Raw genomic sequence first — 18,892 nt, 5'->3', positions numbered from 1 at the left:
AATGGTTGTCACGTACTGGCAAGTTGTTTGTTTTTTCTTAAATATGTGAAATTAGGATATTGAATTTATCTATTACGTTTGGGGAACAGATGACGTCTATGGAAAGAAGGACAGGGCACGTTGGATTGCAACATTTTTTGTTCCATCGTTGCATCGTATGGCAGCAGCTTATTCCCCACTGGAATCACATCCACACTTCTTATGAAATGGGAAATATAGAGATCAACTGGATGACATTGCTTGGGCACCTTAAAAGGGACCATATCACACAGTTTTGTCCTTTTTTTATTGTGATTATTTATTACTTGAAAGGGCTTTCCAAAGCTTATATATTGATGACCTATCCTTGGGGATTAATGAAAACAGGCGAGCAACCATAGTTTCACAACACGTGGCGTGCTGAAGGTTGCTGATCCCAGGACTACAGTATAAATGCATGTGGCTACCTTGAAGGGTATAATACTGGTTATAGGGCCACTGAAGCGAACTGGGTGTTAGCATTTCCCTTGTCAAAGAAGTTTGTTCATACATTCTAGCATTGGCAGGAAAGTGTCAGTGTAAGGAACACCCATATGTCAATATATTCAGAAACCTCTAAAGAAACAGCACATCGCAGTTATAAGGAAAAATGGTACAGAATGAATATTTCATAGGGAATACAAGTACTTACCAAAACACAGGTCAGTAGAGGTGACAGGTCCTCTCTAATGACAAGCACACAATTTATTGCCCAGGGGCTGAAGGGTTTTTATAGCCAATCCTAGAAGTTACTCAGGAGTGTGACGGTCACATGTGATCAAGGGGGCACAACCGAGATATGGCTGGAGAAAGGGCAGCTGCCTTGTCAGTGGCGTGGCATATGAATAAGGGGGACATGGCATATAAAGGGGGAGTGTCCTAAAATAATTGTTCATTAATCGCAATTAAAGTAAAATTGTCAATCCTGATTTTGATTTGGTTCAGATTGCCCAGCTTTACTGGAAGATCTAAATTTAGGCAGAAAACCTCTAGAAGCCATGGACTGGGCTATAACATACCTGTAGTTGTCACTTATCATCTCATTTGTTCACATCCATACAAGGGACAGTACACAAAACCCATCTCCAGTCATCTGAGAAGGCAAAACCTTTATTTAAAAAGTTAATAAAAGTTGTTCAGCCATTTAAATGTATGTGTCGGTGACTATGTACATTGTAGCGGACCCCTACTGAACTGTACAAAGAGGAACAAGCGCTTACATTTCTATCAGATCAGGGTTTAGGTTTCTTTATTGGTTTTTCAGTTTGTACTTTATAAATGACAAGAACAAAATATTTCCCCCAATTTTAAATACATTCCTTTATAACTACAATCGTCCTGTACAACAGCATTAAAACATCTCCTATGTACAGTCATTAGCTTCACACATTATATAAAAGGAGGTAAATATACATATATTACAAGGCACGGGGTAGAAACTTATACACACAGTCTTCATTAGAAACTGATTTCTGACAATTAATCTTATCTCTAAGTCTCCCAAAACCGTTCATACAGAAGGTGACTACTAGATTACTCTCCCGGGCAACTGCTTTATTTCTATCAGTGACCTACAGTATCAGCTGCCATAATGTGAAAAATACCTTCTAAAGCAATACCTAGAATTTCATATGTGGAATTTATCAGAACTTCCAGAGGAAGCAAGAATACAATGCATAAGAGGTGTAAAATGCAGCAAAATGAAATATATGTTCTCAGGAGGGCAAGGGGGCAGCCGCACACACCAGGATTACAAGCACCCCATGAATTGCCAGAATAGACTCAGTACCAAAATACACTTCCGTATCCATTCTATGTGTTTAAATAGACTCTTACATTAACCTTATATGTTATAGAATATCTCTGCAGCATATCATTCCCATATAATAAAGTAGAGCTCTATCTGTTAATACTACAATTAAGGTATTAGGAAATTGTTGTCCACCACAAAGAATACAAATTTCCCATAGGTTCCTGGCAGTCTCCTACCAGTCTGTAGTCTGCAGACAAGCTCTATGGATACATTATTCTGCATCTGGGTTCATCCCTTTTTGCAGCAAGGGCAGAAACAAATTATTGGAAAATTGCAAATTTACCCAAAAAAGGAGAAACACAGTTACCCAACAGGATTGCAAAAAAAAAAAAAAAAAAAAAAATGTCTAGAATGGGTTAAAGATTATGCGTGGTTATAAATGATAAGCTTCCGGGTTTCCCTAGAGCTCTCTACTTCCCGATCCCTAAAAAAACACAGGAAATGACCCCACAGTAACCCGCCGTGGCCAGTGATTGGCTGAGCAGTAGGTACACGTTTGAAAGGGACCAAGTGGAGACCAGCATGGGGACCCAGAAAGTGCCAGATCAGCAGCAGTGGGGTCTGGGAAATCAGTGAGGGGAGTAATGCTACTTATTTTTTTTTGTTTTTTTCAAACCCATTTCAACTTTTCTTAAAAAAAAAAAAATTCCTGCCAGACAACAGCACTATGGCAGTAAAAGATAAGACTCCATCATGGTAAAATAATGCAAGGTCATGTGTATAGTATGGATGTGAGCAGGGGGTTGGATCGGAGGAAATACTACAATCTACATAACAAAATAAATTGGTTGTAAAGCTTCGTAAGATAAAAGGTCAGAGTTGTCGGACGTTCTTACATACTATAGTAACAGATATTTTCAGGAGGCTGTAGAATGTTATTCAGTTTCTACAGTATGTGAAGGGTTAACAAGAATCAATTAAAAACACTGCATAATACCTTCCGCTTCCATTGAATATACTCAGTGCTTGTAATGAAAAGAAATACAGAAAATCCAATGCTAACCAAGCAGCAGCAATACAATGCATATAGAACCAAGAGGCGGCCTAGTGCTGCTGCTAGCCATAAAGTGCAATATCAATTACAGAACTGGATGTGGACGGGTGCCAAGGTGTCCCCCATGAAGTTCCTTTAGTAACATTTACCCCCCTTTCCTGGTGACATTATTTGCTTTTGTGGTAAAAGGGAAGAAATAAGCCACTAACTCTGAGGAGTCTTAATTAAAAGATACTTCAATAATCCTGAAGGAGAATCCCCGGGGATCTCAAGTGTTAGTTATTGGTTCTTGTGAAGGTGTTATAAATGTGTGCTTTTAATTCAGACTTCAGTGAAAACCTGCCTGTCCTCAGCTAGAGGAAACGCTTAACCCGTACACACAGAATCCCATATATAGCCGGAAGGCCTCTACACAGAACAGGCAGCCATTTTTATAGTCTCCTACTATTAGAATATAACATGCCCTGGGTTAGTGGACATAACATGAGCATGCCTTCTGTCAGTGAGGTGTTCCCATGCCAAAATCACCACAATTATATCGATATCACTGTACAGTCAGTGGGGCAAAATTGCAATTAATCTGACAGGCCTGTGACTGGGCCTCATTGATCACGTGAGAGACCGCCGAATAGAATAGTTTCAGTTCGGATGTGCTCGGTCCAAACAAAACTGCTAATGAAACCTTACGAAGATAGCCATTACCGAACTGAAATAACCAACATGCACAAAATCATGTCAGCTATCCGGGTTGACATTCGGTTTTGGTTATTTTTGGATTAATTGCCGAGCCCTGTAGACAGTCTTGTACTGTGACTAGGGAGTTCAGATTATTCTCCAACTCTACAGTGACGTTGGTAGCTGAAACTAACAGCACTGATATATCTGCAATGGTGGAAAATACAGTCAATCAAAATGGGGCTAATTTCAGCATGGGGACAACTTTCTAATAACATATAACATGCACTGTTAGAGGACATGGAGGGCCCTCTTTAAACCTTAAAAAAGGAGTTGTTGAGGATTAGAAAAATATATCTGCTCTTTTCTAGAATCAGCAAGTCTCTGGGTTGTGTCTGCAGATCAACTCCATTTAAAAGAATAATAGGTGAATGGGACTGAGGTGCGATACCACACAGAACCTGGGGACAGGTAGGGCGCCGATCAGGGAAGAAATAAGCCATGTTATTCTAGTCCTAAAAACACCTTTAACAAAGAAGTATAATGGGATATGAAAGTGTATGTAAAAGACACTATCCTCTATAAAGAAGTTAGAACGTCACAGTATATCCTCAGCTATTTAGCCCTTTGTATATATCTAAACATGCCTGACTAACTGAACTGGACTGGGGACACAAAGTTAGGAATGGAAGGCGGTATACATAAAAGAATATGGTACGGAATAGTACAGGGCTTTTTTTATGGAGAAGGAGGAGTGTGCGTGTGTGTGTGTGTGTGCGTGCGCGCACGTGTGTGTGTGTGTGTGTGTATATATATATTTTTTTTAGTAAATGTTAAAATAAAGTCTCAATAAATTCACATATTTAGCAATTGGTTGAGAAAAGGCGATCCAAGGAGATCCTTCCAGCTGCTGAGTGATGGCTTCCTACGTGGGGCCCACGGGCTCCCTGCCCCAGGGTACCTTTATTGTTACTTCAGACTGACTGGTAGGAGCAGAACTTCAGTGTGGACATCAGACAGGTTTCCAGAGAACACAAGTACTTTGGTATACCGTGGATTCATTTGCTCTCCTTTCACATGCATGTATCTCTGCAATGGCCTGCGGTGCCCTGCAGAACATCACTTCTGTCTTTCTGCTTCATTTCTTTCAGGATCATCCAAACAATTGGGAAAAGTTTCGCTACCTTCAGCTATTTAGACATCGACAGCAATAGATTCACCTAAACGGAGGAGAAGGGAAGACACTTGTCAGCACATGACAGATTAGAACAAGCGCTCCTTCTATAATGTGTCTGTCCAGTTCCTTTGGTCTGCGCTAAGTGATGGGAAAGTTTTATTTTTAGCTCATAGAAATGTATTCATTCCTCCAAAGTGTGTGTGTGTGTGTAGATTTGCTTTGCATGCTTCCTGGCATAATGCACATTTGATATGGGCTACTGCATTGCATGCATGAGTACACGCATCTCCTCTAGAAAATCCAGCCGACATTCACAAGAAAACGCTGCTGTAGTAGTTTTATTTGTGTAGATGGGAAGCTGCTGAGTTACCATGGAGACAAAGGACTGTTCACCCTAAGATGTGCAAACTGCGCAGGAAGCAAGTCCATCGTAAATACGCTTACTCACAATAACCACTTCCATCCGGGAAACAAAGAATTTTTCTAAAATGGCTGCATTAACACTGTATGTCATGACACAAATATAGTTGGGTCCCTACTTAAAGGGGTTGTCCGGGATAACTGGAAAGCCCTGCACTAATCTAAACACCCTCCTTCTTTCTAAATAACGTAATTAATCAAAACTGTATAGTTATCCATATACCTAATTATCCAGTGACAATCAGTTTCCCCATTTCCGAAAATAGATTGTCACTACTACTCCCCCCACCCCATTATACTTACCCTCCACGCTTCTTCCTGCGAGACAGCTCCTCCTTCTTTACGGATTCAGCAGACATGTGCTGCTCTGTGCACTAATGACAATTAGCCATCTCGTCGCTGCAGAGAACAGAGCAGCAATGGAGAAGAGCCTGCACCTGCTGAATCCGTTAAGAAGGAGCAGCTATCTCGCAGGAAGGTAAGAACACTGTATAATAGGATCGGAGATGGGCTGAGAAGTATGGGATAACTAGAAAGACTGGGAGGGGGTGAAAGGAGTAATGAGGAGGAGGGTTAATTCCCATTAACGTGAGAGGGGTTAGTGTAGAAGTTACATAGCAGGAAGCTGAACCACATAAACAAATGCAGGAGATACCAGGAGCTCCCAGAGACACCCAGAAATCACTCAAAACATGGCTAAAAGCATATGGGTGCATTTATTAACCCATTAATAGCTCTGACAGACATTTAAAATAAATAAATAAATAAATAAATAAATAAATAAAATATTCCCGGAAAACCCCTTTAATAATAGAGGCTCTTTAAGTGGGACAACGATTGGCTGAAGCTTCCAATGAACAAATATTTCTTCCCACTGTTTCCTCAAGTAAATACGCCCAGTGATCAGCAGATTTACAAGAAAGTAGTATATGTGCATTTATCGGCTGAGGACATCTCTATGCAGGCTTGGAAAATCAACTGCAAACTGTTATGTGACATCTCCATACACTACGACAACCACATGTATATGGCAGATACTATGTACCAGCTGACATGCCCTAGGCGCGACTGGTGCTTTCTGGAGCCAGTATAATAAGACTTTAAGAAATCGGTTTATATCTAAAGCTACTAACCTAGCACACAACAATAATACTTGCTGTAATGTAACCAATGAAACATGAACGGAGCGAACATTCATTCTTTGAACTTAAAAAGTGCACAGTATACCGGATAGTATTAGGTAACTGCTCTATCTGTAACTTCCCAATACGTTTTAGCCGGCAGCGCTACTATTGCTACAAGTGCCAAAGTGAAGCTGAAATCCCTAATGATTCCTAGAAGGCGGCTTAGCACTGTTTAGTACCTTGCACTCCATAGATCAACTACAGACAGCCGTGAAATATGACCTATAGATTGCTGACAGCTAAAGAGAAGAGAATGGCAATACCTCTAATAGGTCTATTTAATTAAAGTGCATTTACAGAACATCCAAATTGAATCTAAAATGTAGGTATAGTCTAAATCAACAGCTAATTAGAATATGGCTTTGTTTAGTCATACCACACATCAACATTCATATTGGAGTTGCCGCGGTGCTCCTGGTAAACAGCCAAAGTATATGGGGGTCTTCAGAGTGGAAACCCATAAAACATGAATGTGAAGCATGAATTAGTGAAGTGTAGACTGAATACGCAAACAGAAACTTGTCTATGTTGGCAGCACACTTGGTACCGAAGGTAACGTGCCCGGATTATCACTGCACAAGAGCACTTCAATAATAGTACCTGTTCCATTGAAGGGCAAGCGATAATCTGTAAATCCTCACTGCTAAATTCTTCTTTCAACAGCATGTGGATCTTCTGGAAGACTTGCTGAATGTTGCTCTGTAACAATACAACAAGGAAGGAAGGGAAACAATTCTATAAGCTTGTATTTTCAGTGGACCCACAAGTTTCTGAGCTTGTGCATAAGCGTAGCATCAGTATGGCGGCTTTTATACTGTATAAATGAATCTATAGGTCTCTCTTTACCCAGTGGAGGCCCTAACACTGTTGTCCTGTGCATTTAAGCCGTATGGTATAGCACAATGCTATTTCAGACACAGGTATGCAATAAACATTGGAGACTACTGGTGACAAACTACATAATGGAATACGTTTGTGACATCTATTAGGAAATCCTCCTGTATTATACCTCATGTGGATAACGCAACATGCAATGTGTAAGCACTAGGGTTGAGCCGATCTTGAAATTTCAGGATTGTTTTTAAAATCCAATATCCGATCATTTTCCATTTGAACACGATGCAAGTCAATGGGATTTTTTTTTTTTAATTATCGAAGATAGGATTTTAAAAACGATCCTATTCACTACACGGCACTACACTGTGTAGCGATTAAAAAAAAAATCCCCCGGCTACTTAGTCCCCCTGATGTCCGCTTACCTGCACAGATCCGCTGCCCATTCTTCTCCGTCCGGTCCTCTCATCGACATGCTTTCAGAGCGCCGTTCGCGCCCCCACCTCTCTAGGTTAGTGTTAGAGATGATGGGAGTGGGCGGGGCTTGTTGTGGCTTAGGAAGAGTGTGGGCAGGGAGACATGAGTATCAGTCACCAGTACCAGTCACCAGCCCTCCCAGTACCCATCCACACTCTCCTAAAACACAAGCCCCGCCTTCTCCCAGCATTTCTAACACTAGTCTAGAGAGGCAGGGGCACGCAGGGCGCTCTCAAGGCATGTCAAAGAGAGAAGAGGAGCGAGAACAACGGGGAGCGGCAGCACTTCTGTGCAGGTAAGTTGAGTGATAGGGATCGGAATTCCGTTCCCAATCTTTTTTTAGGCGGGATTGGAACCCGATCACGATCGTGAAATTTACTCGATCGCATATCGGAATCCGATCTTTTCCGATCCCGATCGCTCGACCCTAGTAAGCATCCTTACTTGAATGACTGCCTGTCACATCCTGTGCTACAGTTTTGTATATTATTCGCAAAGGTGTGAACAGAGCTGAAGAAGTAGGTGGATTTTTTAGAGCTGTGGGTGCTCCTGCACTGGATCTAAGTGATGTATTTACCAGGAGAGATGTATATTGAAATGGCAAGTTACAGATGTAAATGGAAACGGAAATAAAACGAGAATGAGGCATCTCCATGAAATGACAGGGCCTTCAATCAGAAAAAGAACTTTATTGTCCATATCAATGTACAGGTAAGATAAAATGTTAAACCCATCACACTGGAAAGTGCCAGCTTCACTAAAACAGCCCATAAATCAAGGGCTAGCCTTAAGATAAAGGCCTATAAAATCAGAAGCCCATAAAGAGTGGTATACAGTTAGCTGTGGAGGAGAAGTACTCACCCGCACTGGCTTAAATAGGATGAATTCTGTGTCTTTGTTAGCTAGGTAAAGCGACATGCTCCTCAGTGTCACCGGCAGTTTGGTTTTTATGGTCTTGTAGGTGGAAGACACCAGGTCATTAATCTTTACTGAGGAACAAAGACAGATCCAACAATGAGCCGTAAAGGAAAAAGCTTCTAAGAATCTTTGAGAAGTACAATCCTGGATGTAATACAAGCCAATGTCAAACAAAGGCTCAAAATACTCTGCTCTAATCTTAGGCTCTGTTCACATCAGCAAACTGTGCTGGATCCAGACACCAGCATTGCTTAACAGACCTCAGCGACTTATAATGAGGTCTCAAGGTGTCTGTTATTTGACAGCAAAAACAGCCGCATACATGCCAGAGTAAAAGTAATGGAATCTGAAATGCAACCTCCAAAGCAGATGTGAACACCGCCAAAAACTAAAACAGAAAACAAACAAAATCATAGTATTAAAAAGTAGCAAAAAGCAAAAAATAAAGTCAAAAAATTATTAAAGGGGTGTTCCAGAACTTACATGTTGATGACCTACTAGACCTATGTTAGAGGGGGTCCAACACCCCCAACAATCAGCTGTTTTATAGAGGATTGCGCTTTCCTGAGCCAAAAGTGTCGTCTTCACTCGTCAAAAGCTACAGCAACAATCCAGTCCCTATTCAGTAACTTGGGCCAAACTGCAATGCAAAGCCTCTATGATAATGATGCGCTATATACTGTATGCAAACAAGAGGCAACAGCACTCAGCTGAATATGGTGGCCTCTTCAACCACCTCATTGTAGGGGAAGGGGGGGACTTGGAGCCTAACAATCACATGTTGATAATCTAAGCTCATCAAAATGCATGTCCAGTTAAAAGGATTCTACCATTGAAAATCTGTTTTTTCTCGTTAAGACGTCGGAATAGCCTTAAGAAAGGCTATTCATCTCCTACCTTTAGAAGTCGTCTCCGACCCACCATTCGGTAGAAATACCGGTTTTTACCGGTATGCAAATGAGTTCTCTCGCAGCACTTAGGGTGCGCCCCAGCGCTCAAACAGAACTGGGGGCATCCCCAATGCTGCCAGAGAACGCTCTCCAGCGCAGCCTCCATCTTCAACAGCGACCACCTCTTCTGTCATCTTCTTCCAGCTGGGGTCACACTCCAACGCCTGCGCAGTCGGCTCTGCCATCGAGACGCTAGCTGTGGCGAGTGCGCATGCCAGCCGGCAGCCATTTTTTGGAGGCCACTCTTGCACAGTACACTCTTGTAGTAACAGTACACCCCTAGAAACACCCCCTTCCCCCCACTAACTCCAGTAATCTGGGGACTGCACCTCTTGTCTCATCTTAATTCTTGAATCCCTGTGCCTATGTCCTCCATTCACTGGACAGGAAATTACCCCGCTATATATATATATATATATATATATATATATATATATATATATATATATATATATATATATATATATATAGTAAATGAACCTTCTGCATTTGTAGAAGGTTCTCCTTTAACCAAATAAATTCCCCATGACCACTGTGCAGTTTTCAATCCAGAGCTATCTAAATCATCTATTGTATTTCCTACCTATAACGTAAAATTCTCCAAAAAGTTAGGATGCTCCAAAAATACTAAATGAATATAGCAATCCATTAACAAAATAATGATGAAGAAACTGTATATTCTGTAAAGTCAAGAAAACATGACAAACCTGGCTGTGCCCATGGCTGTTGTGACAGGCTGTATTTGGGGCCTCCCTGATTAGCCATAGTCTTCAATGCTGTCACCTATATAAAGGAAAAAAAGATGAGGGTCCATTCTACATGTAGGAGAATAAGGAGAGAAGGCTGATCATACTGTTCCCAGCAGGCAGAGATGACACTATCTCTAGCTGCTCATACGATGCTGTGTAGAGTCACCATGGACTTTAAAGCAGAGCACAGAGAAAGCAACACTTATGTAAGATGGTGTCTGGTGAGAACAGACAGAATGGTAAACTGCAGGGAAAGGAGGGCAATATACATAAAAGAAGTGCACAGTGTGATGGACAATCAGGTGAGGCGTGAAGGGATGGAGGAAAATGGTTTTACTGGATTGCTTCTGTAAATTCAACCTACTATAGTATACTGTAAGCTACACTTGCTCTACTTTAAAAAAGTGTCCATCATCTCCAGTTATGCTTTTTGTTACTTTTCAAAATGTATGTGTGATGAGAAATGTTGAGATTTTTTGCATGTTTGGCATATTCTATGAGCTGTGGCTTTTGGCACGTGTTGCGCCAAAAAATGTCACACACTACACCGAGCTGTGAACAACATTTAATAGGTAAACATCACAGTCCGTTCACAGACTAGATTATAGTACAGTGGTCAGTTAGTCCATGTTGCATTGAGATAGTCAACAGATTACACTGTGGACTGATCCGATTGCAACATTACAGTACAGGAGGCATCGCAGTCAGATCATCCACAGTTTCAGACTCACCGCATCCAGTCAGACTAGAGCCCAGTGTAAATGCTGCCGACATTCAGTCCACCGTCTAGTCTAAACACTTATTTTACAAGTAATACAGTTTTTAATTTGCAGACAAATATCAATTGCATTCTAAATTTTTAGACTCTGGAGCCAGAAGGTGTGCTAGTGAATTTTGACATTGTGTTATAAAGGTCTTGGCTCGTGGAGTCGGGCAGTTTTGGGTGTAGTTGGCGTCTCCAGCTTTAATATAATTAATTCATTTTATATTAAACAATTATTAATATTGTGTATTTAATCACATACATATGTTGTTACATATTTCCTTTTATAGGAATTCAATTACTAGATTTTAATAAACTAGAGGAGCTTTGCTGCTTCTGAATGACCAAGGCCGTTATCCATTTATGAAGAGTCAGTGGTTCGGCCGACCGACTTCACAGCCCAGATGTTATCAACCTTAAAAGAAACCAGGAGAAAAAAAAAAAAAAGACAAAGGAGCCATCCTGAAGGAAAGCGTGGGAGATCGTGATAGAAGAAGGGAAGAGAATGTGGTTATGTGAGGAACAAGAGTGGCATTTTGCACTGGTATCTGGGGATTGCTGAGGAGCCAACATTATAGATGGATTTCTAAGAATTATGAATTGTTAGTGCTGGCAGTGAGAAGACCGAGAGGAAGGAGGAATAAGAGTGAAAGGAGAAGATGAGTCACGTAGCAGAGATGAAGACTGACCGCAGTAACCCTAGCCAGTTTGATGGTAGACTGCAGCACTTGTATATATAGGATATATACATATATCAGGATATAATGATGATATTTATGAGCATTTACACGGCATTAAATGGAAACTTGGTCCATATGTTTTATGAAATGAGACTAACGTAATATACTTTGAATTAAAGAGGACTTTTCATGCCCTGGGGCACATATGTGTAATACACCTCTAGAAAGCCGACCGTGCGCTGAATTCAGAAATTGGCTTTCCCTTTCTGTGCCCCTGCTGAAGAGCTGTCTGTGCCGGTATCGTAGCTCTTTAGTGTCAGAAGGGCATTTCTGACAGAGTCAGGAACGCTCCTCCTCCCTGTACTGTAAGAAGGGGCGTTCCTTACTGCCCAGTGATGAATCTGAGCGGTGAGGAATGGCCCCCCCTACTCCTGACAGTACTCGTCCATAGATGAGTACTTGGGTGGGGTGTTCCTCACCACTCAGCGTCATCGCTGGGTGGTAAGGAATGCCTTCTCTCAAGTACAGTGCAATAGACGTGACCGTGAGGAGGGGCGTTCCTGACAGACTGTCAGAAACGACCTTCTGACACTAAAGAGCTACGATACCGGCACTGACAGCACTTTAGTGAGGGCACAGAACGAGAAAGCTGATAGTATGCTGAATTCAGCGCACTGTTGGCTTTCTAGCGGTGTATTACGCCGTATGTGCCTGAGGACGTGAAAGGTTCTCTTTAATTATGTGGCTGTTTAAAACCTGAAAAACCATTCTAATGTTCTTGGCACTAGGGGTCTCCCTTCTAGCTAATTTGCAGTTCACTCCCTGTTACTAGGGAAGCTCCTACTCAATGATAGGACGAGGATCCCATCATGTATGAAGGCTTATACAGTCATAGAACAGACCACCAAGCAAGACCTTGCTCATATTGAAACTTTTCATTAAAACATATGTACATTTAAGGGCAAGGAACAAGCAGATGCAGTAAAGGTTTTAAAGGAAGGCAAAAGCCAGCGTTTGGTGAAGATAACAAGAAAGATGTGGTCTACAGAAATGGATTTCAGTGTCCATAGTAGTGACTACTGACTGAGAAGGGAAAAGGTCCAATAACAGAGAATTGAGCTACATCAAATGACTGAAGCAACTAAAGCAGTTCCTGAAGGTCGTGGCAAGTCTAATGGGGGATGTCTAAGAGAAAGTTAGATATACAATGCTCAGAGAGAACAGAATCTGCAGAGAGTGTGTCCAAATCTGAAGAGGGCTAGATGGAATAGTAAAAAGAAGAATTTCTTAGATATTGCTATTAGAAGTCAAAAAGCCTAAAAAGGTTAAGAAAAATAAAACATTTTTTTTATTTTTAAACAAGTATATTTTTAAATAATAACCTAAAATTTACCAGATCTGCATAAACAATGGACAGGCAAATTCAAGTTTCATGGAATTAGCACTGATTCTTATTATACTAAAGCAGAAGACTGCTCCCTGCTGGTAACTAGAGGGATTACAAAAACAATTTGGAGCATAGAAGTGAGCTAAACAGTTTATAGACAAGCGGGTAAATCCACAGTAGTGGTACAACAGCTAATGTGCTGAATGTGATCTCACAATGACATTGTACCATACAATGGCTATTAATCTGCTGTGGATATGCTATGGCCAATAATAATGCTATAACAGAATGTGACCGGCATAACAAGTAGCCGATTATTGGCAGTAGTATCATACAGTCTTACTGCGACACCATCAACAGGTTAGTAAGCTGTAGAATACAGCATTCATATAATGACATGTAGCAGAGGACTGACTGATGTACAATGTAGTACAGGGACGTCAGCAGACTACCAGCTTTGTGATGTCCCAGCAATACTGTGTTGTGAATAGCCGACCTTTCATCTGTATTACAATAAAGTGAAATTAAGCATTACCGTGATATCACAGAAAGATCAGTAGCTACATTACAGTACTGTATTCACAGATATCAGTATCATCTTTTCATCTGTACCACATTACTGGGATATCACATACAGAGATTACATACACTTGGATATAATCATTGGGGAATACTAACAAAAAAAAAAGTTGAATAATAAAATGATTATTATATTATGCCATTATTGATATTGCATACTTAATTATATGTAAAACTTGTTACATAAGTAATTTCATGGGAACTCAAGCATTCGCTTTTCTCATGAATTAGAGAAGTTACTGCTTCTGTCCGGCCATGGCTGTCAGCGATTTATGAAAGAGTAAGTTGAAGCGGATTCCGAGTCAGGCCACGGAAAAATTGGAGAGTCTGAGCCAATGACTTGGCCTACCAACACCACAACCCTGAATATGACAAATCTCAGGATATCTATATGTGGGCCATTGGGCATAGTCAAGACACTTGAAGGGGTTTTCCCATCTCACGGTTTCAGTTTTGCCTGCAGTCCCTTCTTCTAACTTCCTTCCCTCCCCCCCAGCTTGCTGAAAGACACTATGAGGTATCACACTACTTATGCAGATCAGATAATATGCAGATGCTTGTACAGAATGGACTCAGTGTTATCTGTGTGTCTATATCGAGAGATAACAAACACAGCTTTAATCAGCAAACTGCAATTAGCTGAGCTGATTGTCTTGCCAGTATTGAGTAAGTGACGTCACTTGTCCTATCTCACAGGTCCATGGTTAAAGCAACGCTGTGTAAACAATGTAAGGAATAAGTTCACATAGCAGGCAAACAAAGCAGCATTTCTAAAGCAATATATTTAGGAAAAGTCTTCCATTTACATAATCTACAAGTATGGATAGGATCCTTGAGATGGGCAACCGCTTTAATACAAATTAAGGCAGGTGGCAGATTTTATTTTATTTTTCATTTGCTACTGTAAATTGACACAAGGTCATTACAATACTATATACTTGTGTGTATAGGAAAGTATACATCTATGCCTTTAATGGAATGTGTCATCAGTTTCATGGGACCATCACTATAGACCACATGAAACAGTGACAGATTGCTGCATTACAGAGAAACACGTCTTATTTAGAAATGTTGCAGCATTTCAGAGAAAACCATAGTTTAAAAATAAAAATAAAAAAGAGCCAGGTATTGGGAGAAGTGTCATCTAGATGGCTCTCTTCTGGCTTCAACCCACACAGATTGACAAGTCTATCCTTATACAGAAACAGAGGGCAGCCTGCCAACAGAGCTAGGCAGGAAGAAGCTGCCCCTGCGATCTCTCTAGTTCTTGGCTCTTTTTGAGACTATGTAATGACAGAGAGTGTCTCATGCTGCCTGGGGTAAGGGCACCATATCTCTCAAGAAGGCATCTTTCAGAAACGGAGACATCCAATGCGGCAAATAAGACTAGGGTTAGTGAAAGATCGAGATCTCAAGCTGGTCTGAAAGCATGGAGGGAATGTATTTATGTACATAGCTGTACATTTGTGAAGTTTTCTTAGGAACGAAACAGTAAGTACTTTAACAGAAGAAATTAAGTCTATTTTTAGCCCAGTATCCAATCCATTAAACTCCACAGGAAGTCTTGAGACTTCAGTCTAATGGAAGCAGTGATGTGCTACTTCCAAGGACTTCTCTACATGACGCTCCGATTCCCTAATTTAAGTTTAGTTTACAAAGCACATTTCACCATATACATAATAAATATTACTGTGGATGACATTAAGAGGAACCGAAACCAAACAAACTTACCTTGGCCATGAAATCCTCTAAAGGCTCCACAAAGATCCTGCTCTGCTGCTGAATAAACTGCTCACAAGCCGCCTTCAGGTGTCGGTCGACATCCTTCTTTGAGTCAATGTAATGTTCTTTTATTTCTGGCGTTCCCTGAAACCATAATCTTACTATTATCCTACAAGGACAACCAATACTATAAAACACTACAATTTCTCAAGGAGCTACATATTACCTGGAGTAAGAACTCAAGAATGGCATTGTTACTATTCAGCCTGAAAAAGCGCGGAACAGTCTTTGGGTGAAGAATTTTAAAGGCAGCGTCTAGAAAACAAATATATTAAATCCATGACCAAAACTAGGAGACAAGAGATGATGGCAGCCTAAGTCACCACCGCAGCCCTTACTGAACTATAAGCACAGTCACAAGGTCAGGGTTCATGTACATGAAACACTTTCCTGCTGCCCCATCGGCCTCTATGTAGTTGAGGTTTTAGATTTTTTTTTTTTCTCTATATGCTAATGAGCTGTTTGGTGTGGTGAGAGCAATGGTGATGAACTTGTTGTATCAAAGTGATATTCTCTTCATGGACCAGTCTCTCCATCCCTCCCAGTCTCCATGTACACAGCAGGTCGCCCATGTTGCACCAAGCAGCTCATTAGCATATCAGGAAAGAAGAAGAAAAACATGAATACATACATAAAACAGAAACAAAAGGTGTGTTTACCCGTCTATCACTTTGTATAGCTACATTATAAAAGTTACAGAACTCAGTTACTTTGCTCACTTATGTAGCACCATCATATCCCGCATCTCTCCAAAGAGATATTGTCACAATCTGTTCCCTATCAGCAGGTCTGAAGATGTCTTTGGCTGGATTCAAACTTAGCACTGCAAAGCATCAGAGCGAACCACTGCGTTCTGTTATTCCTAAATACCAAGCTTAGTGTCTCTACATATTTATACTGGTTTGTACAGAATGACAAGTCCCATCTTCCACTTCCTTACCTGGTTTGGAGGTGAAAACACAGTAGAGAGTAAGGTGAAGCAGCAGGACAGAATGGAGAAAGATTCTACTACTAAATCTGCACTGCCTTTTCATTTTTAAACCAGGTAAAGTACATACAGCAGATCCACAGACTCCACTATGGAGAGTCATTTAGTATGCACCTTAAGGATGGACATTATCCCCATAATCTGGTCTCTCAGCCTCTCACTTCTAACAAGTCAGTTTTCTCTACGCTGCGCTGACGAGGTCCAACCAGACCGAAACGGCTGTCCATAGCTGAGAAATTGACTTGGTAAAAACCCCACATTATGCAGTAAAGGCTTCTGGGAAAGTCAGGCATGATGTTCAGGTTGCTTCCTATAGAGAGCAGCATAACAGAGGCACTGTCTCCCTATTTACATCTTGGGAGACAGATTTGCATATTCCTCCCGTGATCCCTTACAGTGGAGCGACTATGGCTGTATAAGTCTCCACACACCTAATCGGTGGTTTCTCCTTAAGGAGGAACATTATCCCTATAATCTATGCACCAGTAATTCCAACTGCTTCAGTGAACACGGCCATGCGCTAGATTTTGGTTGTGGGAGGGAAGGGAAGGACAACTTAGACAATTTTCTGTTGACCACTGGGACAGACAGAAGACAGCTGTAGAAATGGGAATCTGAAGGGGCCACACGGTGGCTCAGTGGTTAGAACTGCAGCCTTGCAGCGCTGGGGTCCTAGAGTTCAAATCCCGCCAAGGGCAAAAAATCATCTGCAAGGAGTTTGTATGTTCTCCCCGTGTTTGCATGGATTTCCATCCCATATTCCAAAAACATATTGATAGGGAAAAAAATGTACATTGTGAACCCTATTGAACCCAGTTGGCGTAGATGAAAAGTTTTGTATGGTCATATGAAGCATCAGATCTGGGTGCCATCAGTGGAAGACCCGACCAGGCCACACAAGAGATCGAGAGGAAATTTATCCAACACCAAAGACCGGCCAGAAACAATAAGTCACTTGCAAAAAAAAATGTCCTAATGTTTGACCAGCTATACTCAATGGCATAAGATAACCCACGATTTTCCAGCTTTTGGGATCTCCAGCAGTCTGATGGAAACTGGCAACAACGCATTATTTCCCTACATATCTAGTATTACTGATCCTAAACACTAGATTTTATCTATCAGTTCTTCCCTACAATAGTGATCCCAAATTCTGTGTATTAAAGGATTGCCTAAGATTAGACAAAACTTTTTTTTCCCCAGAAATAGCACACACTTGTTCAAAGGCTATGTGTGGTAATGCAGTTCAGCTGAATTCACTGTAACGGAATCAACTGCAATGCCAGACAGAACCCCTGCACAAGTGTGGCACGGTTTCTTGAAAAGAATAGGTATGTGTTTATAGTTTGACAACCCTTTTGGGAGGACCATTCAGCTCTCTAGACACATCTGCAGGTCCCATGAAATGACAAATCTAAACATCATTTCACTTGTCACTTAGGGTGTGTTACACACTAGCGCAGTGTCAGACTGTGTAGTGACACAATGAAGGTCAACAGCCAGTTGGCAACTGCTTGGTTTTTAGGAGGCACACTGCAGCCCAGAATTTAATTTTTATATCACAGGAGACATGTCAGGAGTGGAATCATGGTGACTTCAAAATAGGTTTCCCTTAAACACAACCCTATATGCATTCATAGATAACCAAAAGACACATTTTTGCAAATGTGTACTAAAAAAAAAAAAAAAAAAAAAAAGTTGCAAAGCTTCAAAAAAAAAATTCTCTAGCCATCTTAAGCAGCGTTCACACTGCCGCTGCTGTTCGCTCCCGGGTGTCCGTGGAAAACACCGGGGAAACCGGACAGCAGACTGCTTGCGAGCGGTCTGCTTTAAAACCCATTCATTTGAATGGTTTTTCAAAGGTAACTGCCCGTGCGCATTGGTGTTCATTTTATTTTATCCGCAGACACAAAATCCTATACGGGGATTTTGTGTCCACGGATAAAAACCGGACACCAGGCGGAGAGGCTGAAACCGCGCACGGGTGGTCACATTTGAAAAGCCATTCAAATGAATGGGTTTTATAGCAGACCGCTCGCAAGTGGTCTGCTGTCTGGTTTTCCTGGGGTTTACCATGGACACCCCGGGGCAGACAGCGGCGGCAGTGTGAACGCCACTTTAGTGGTTGCAAACGGAAATGACCATGTAGGAACATTTATGGTCTGCCACCCAGAAATCCAGTCATGCTTTCCTTATAGGGACTAGACATGGCTGGTTTTCTGACCAGCTCAAGTTAATATTTTTGATGACTGACATTTGAGTTGTGGTTATTCTGAAAACATTTTTTTAGAATGCTTTGCTACATCGGCTATAGCAAGCACAGTGTTCCAATAAAGTGTCTAAAATTCCAATACTCATTAATACATCTTATTCTTTAAAAAGGACCTTTCTCCACCTTCAACAATAAATTCTTAGTTGCCGCTCCACTGATTCCAACTCATTTGGATTTTTTTCTTGCCTCCACCATTCCTGAGCAATAAGCACAGTTAGTTTTGGTGCCTGAT

General features: G+C 41.2%; 1 protein-coding gene across 1 annotated transcript in view; it reads right to left on the bottom strand.

Annotated features, from left to right (window-relative positions):
• Window positions 1-1,112: 1,112 nt before the first annotated feature.
• COG3 (component of oligomeric golgi complex 3) overlaps window positions 1,113-18,892 on the bottom strand; it is a 56,059-nt gene continuing 38,279 nt past the window's right edge. The window contains exons 18-23 of the mRNA XM_075265457.1: window positions 15,567-15,655; window positions 15,350-15,484; window positions 10,168-10,243; window positions 8,454-8,581; window positions 6,882-6,980; window positions 1,113-4,720 (exon numbers count right to left, since the gene is read on the bottom strand). Of these exons, the coding sequence (XP_075121558.1) occupies window positions 4,691-4,720; window positions 6,882-6,980; window positions 8,454-8,581; window positions 10,168-10,243; window positions 15,350-15,484; window positions 15,567-15,655 (557 nt within the window). The 3' untranslated portion in view covers window positions 1,113-4,690. The remainder of the gene's footprint in view (window positions 4,721-6,881; window positions 6,981-8,453; window positions 8,582-10,167; window positions 10,244-15,349; window positions 15,485-15,566; window positions 15,656-18,892) is intronic.

The sequence above is a fragment of the Leptodactylus fuscus genome, chromosome 2 (genome assembly GCF_031893055.1).
Source record: "Leptodactylus fuscus isolate aLepFus1 chromosome 2, aLepFus1.hap2, whole genome shotgun sequence".
NCBI classification, from domain to species: Eukaryota; Metazoa; Chordata; class Amphibia; order Anura; family Leptodactylidae; genus Leptodactylus; species Leptodactylus fuscus.
This window is presented reverse-complemented; position numbering and strand designations above follow the sequence as displayed.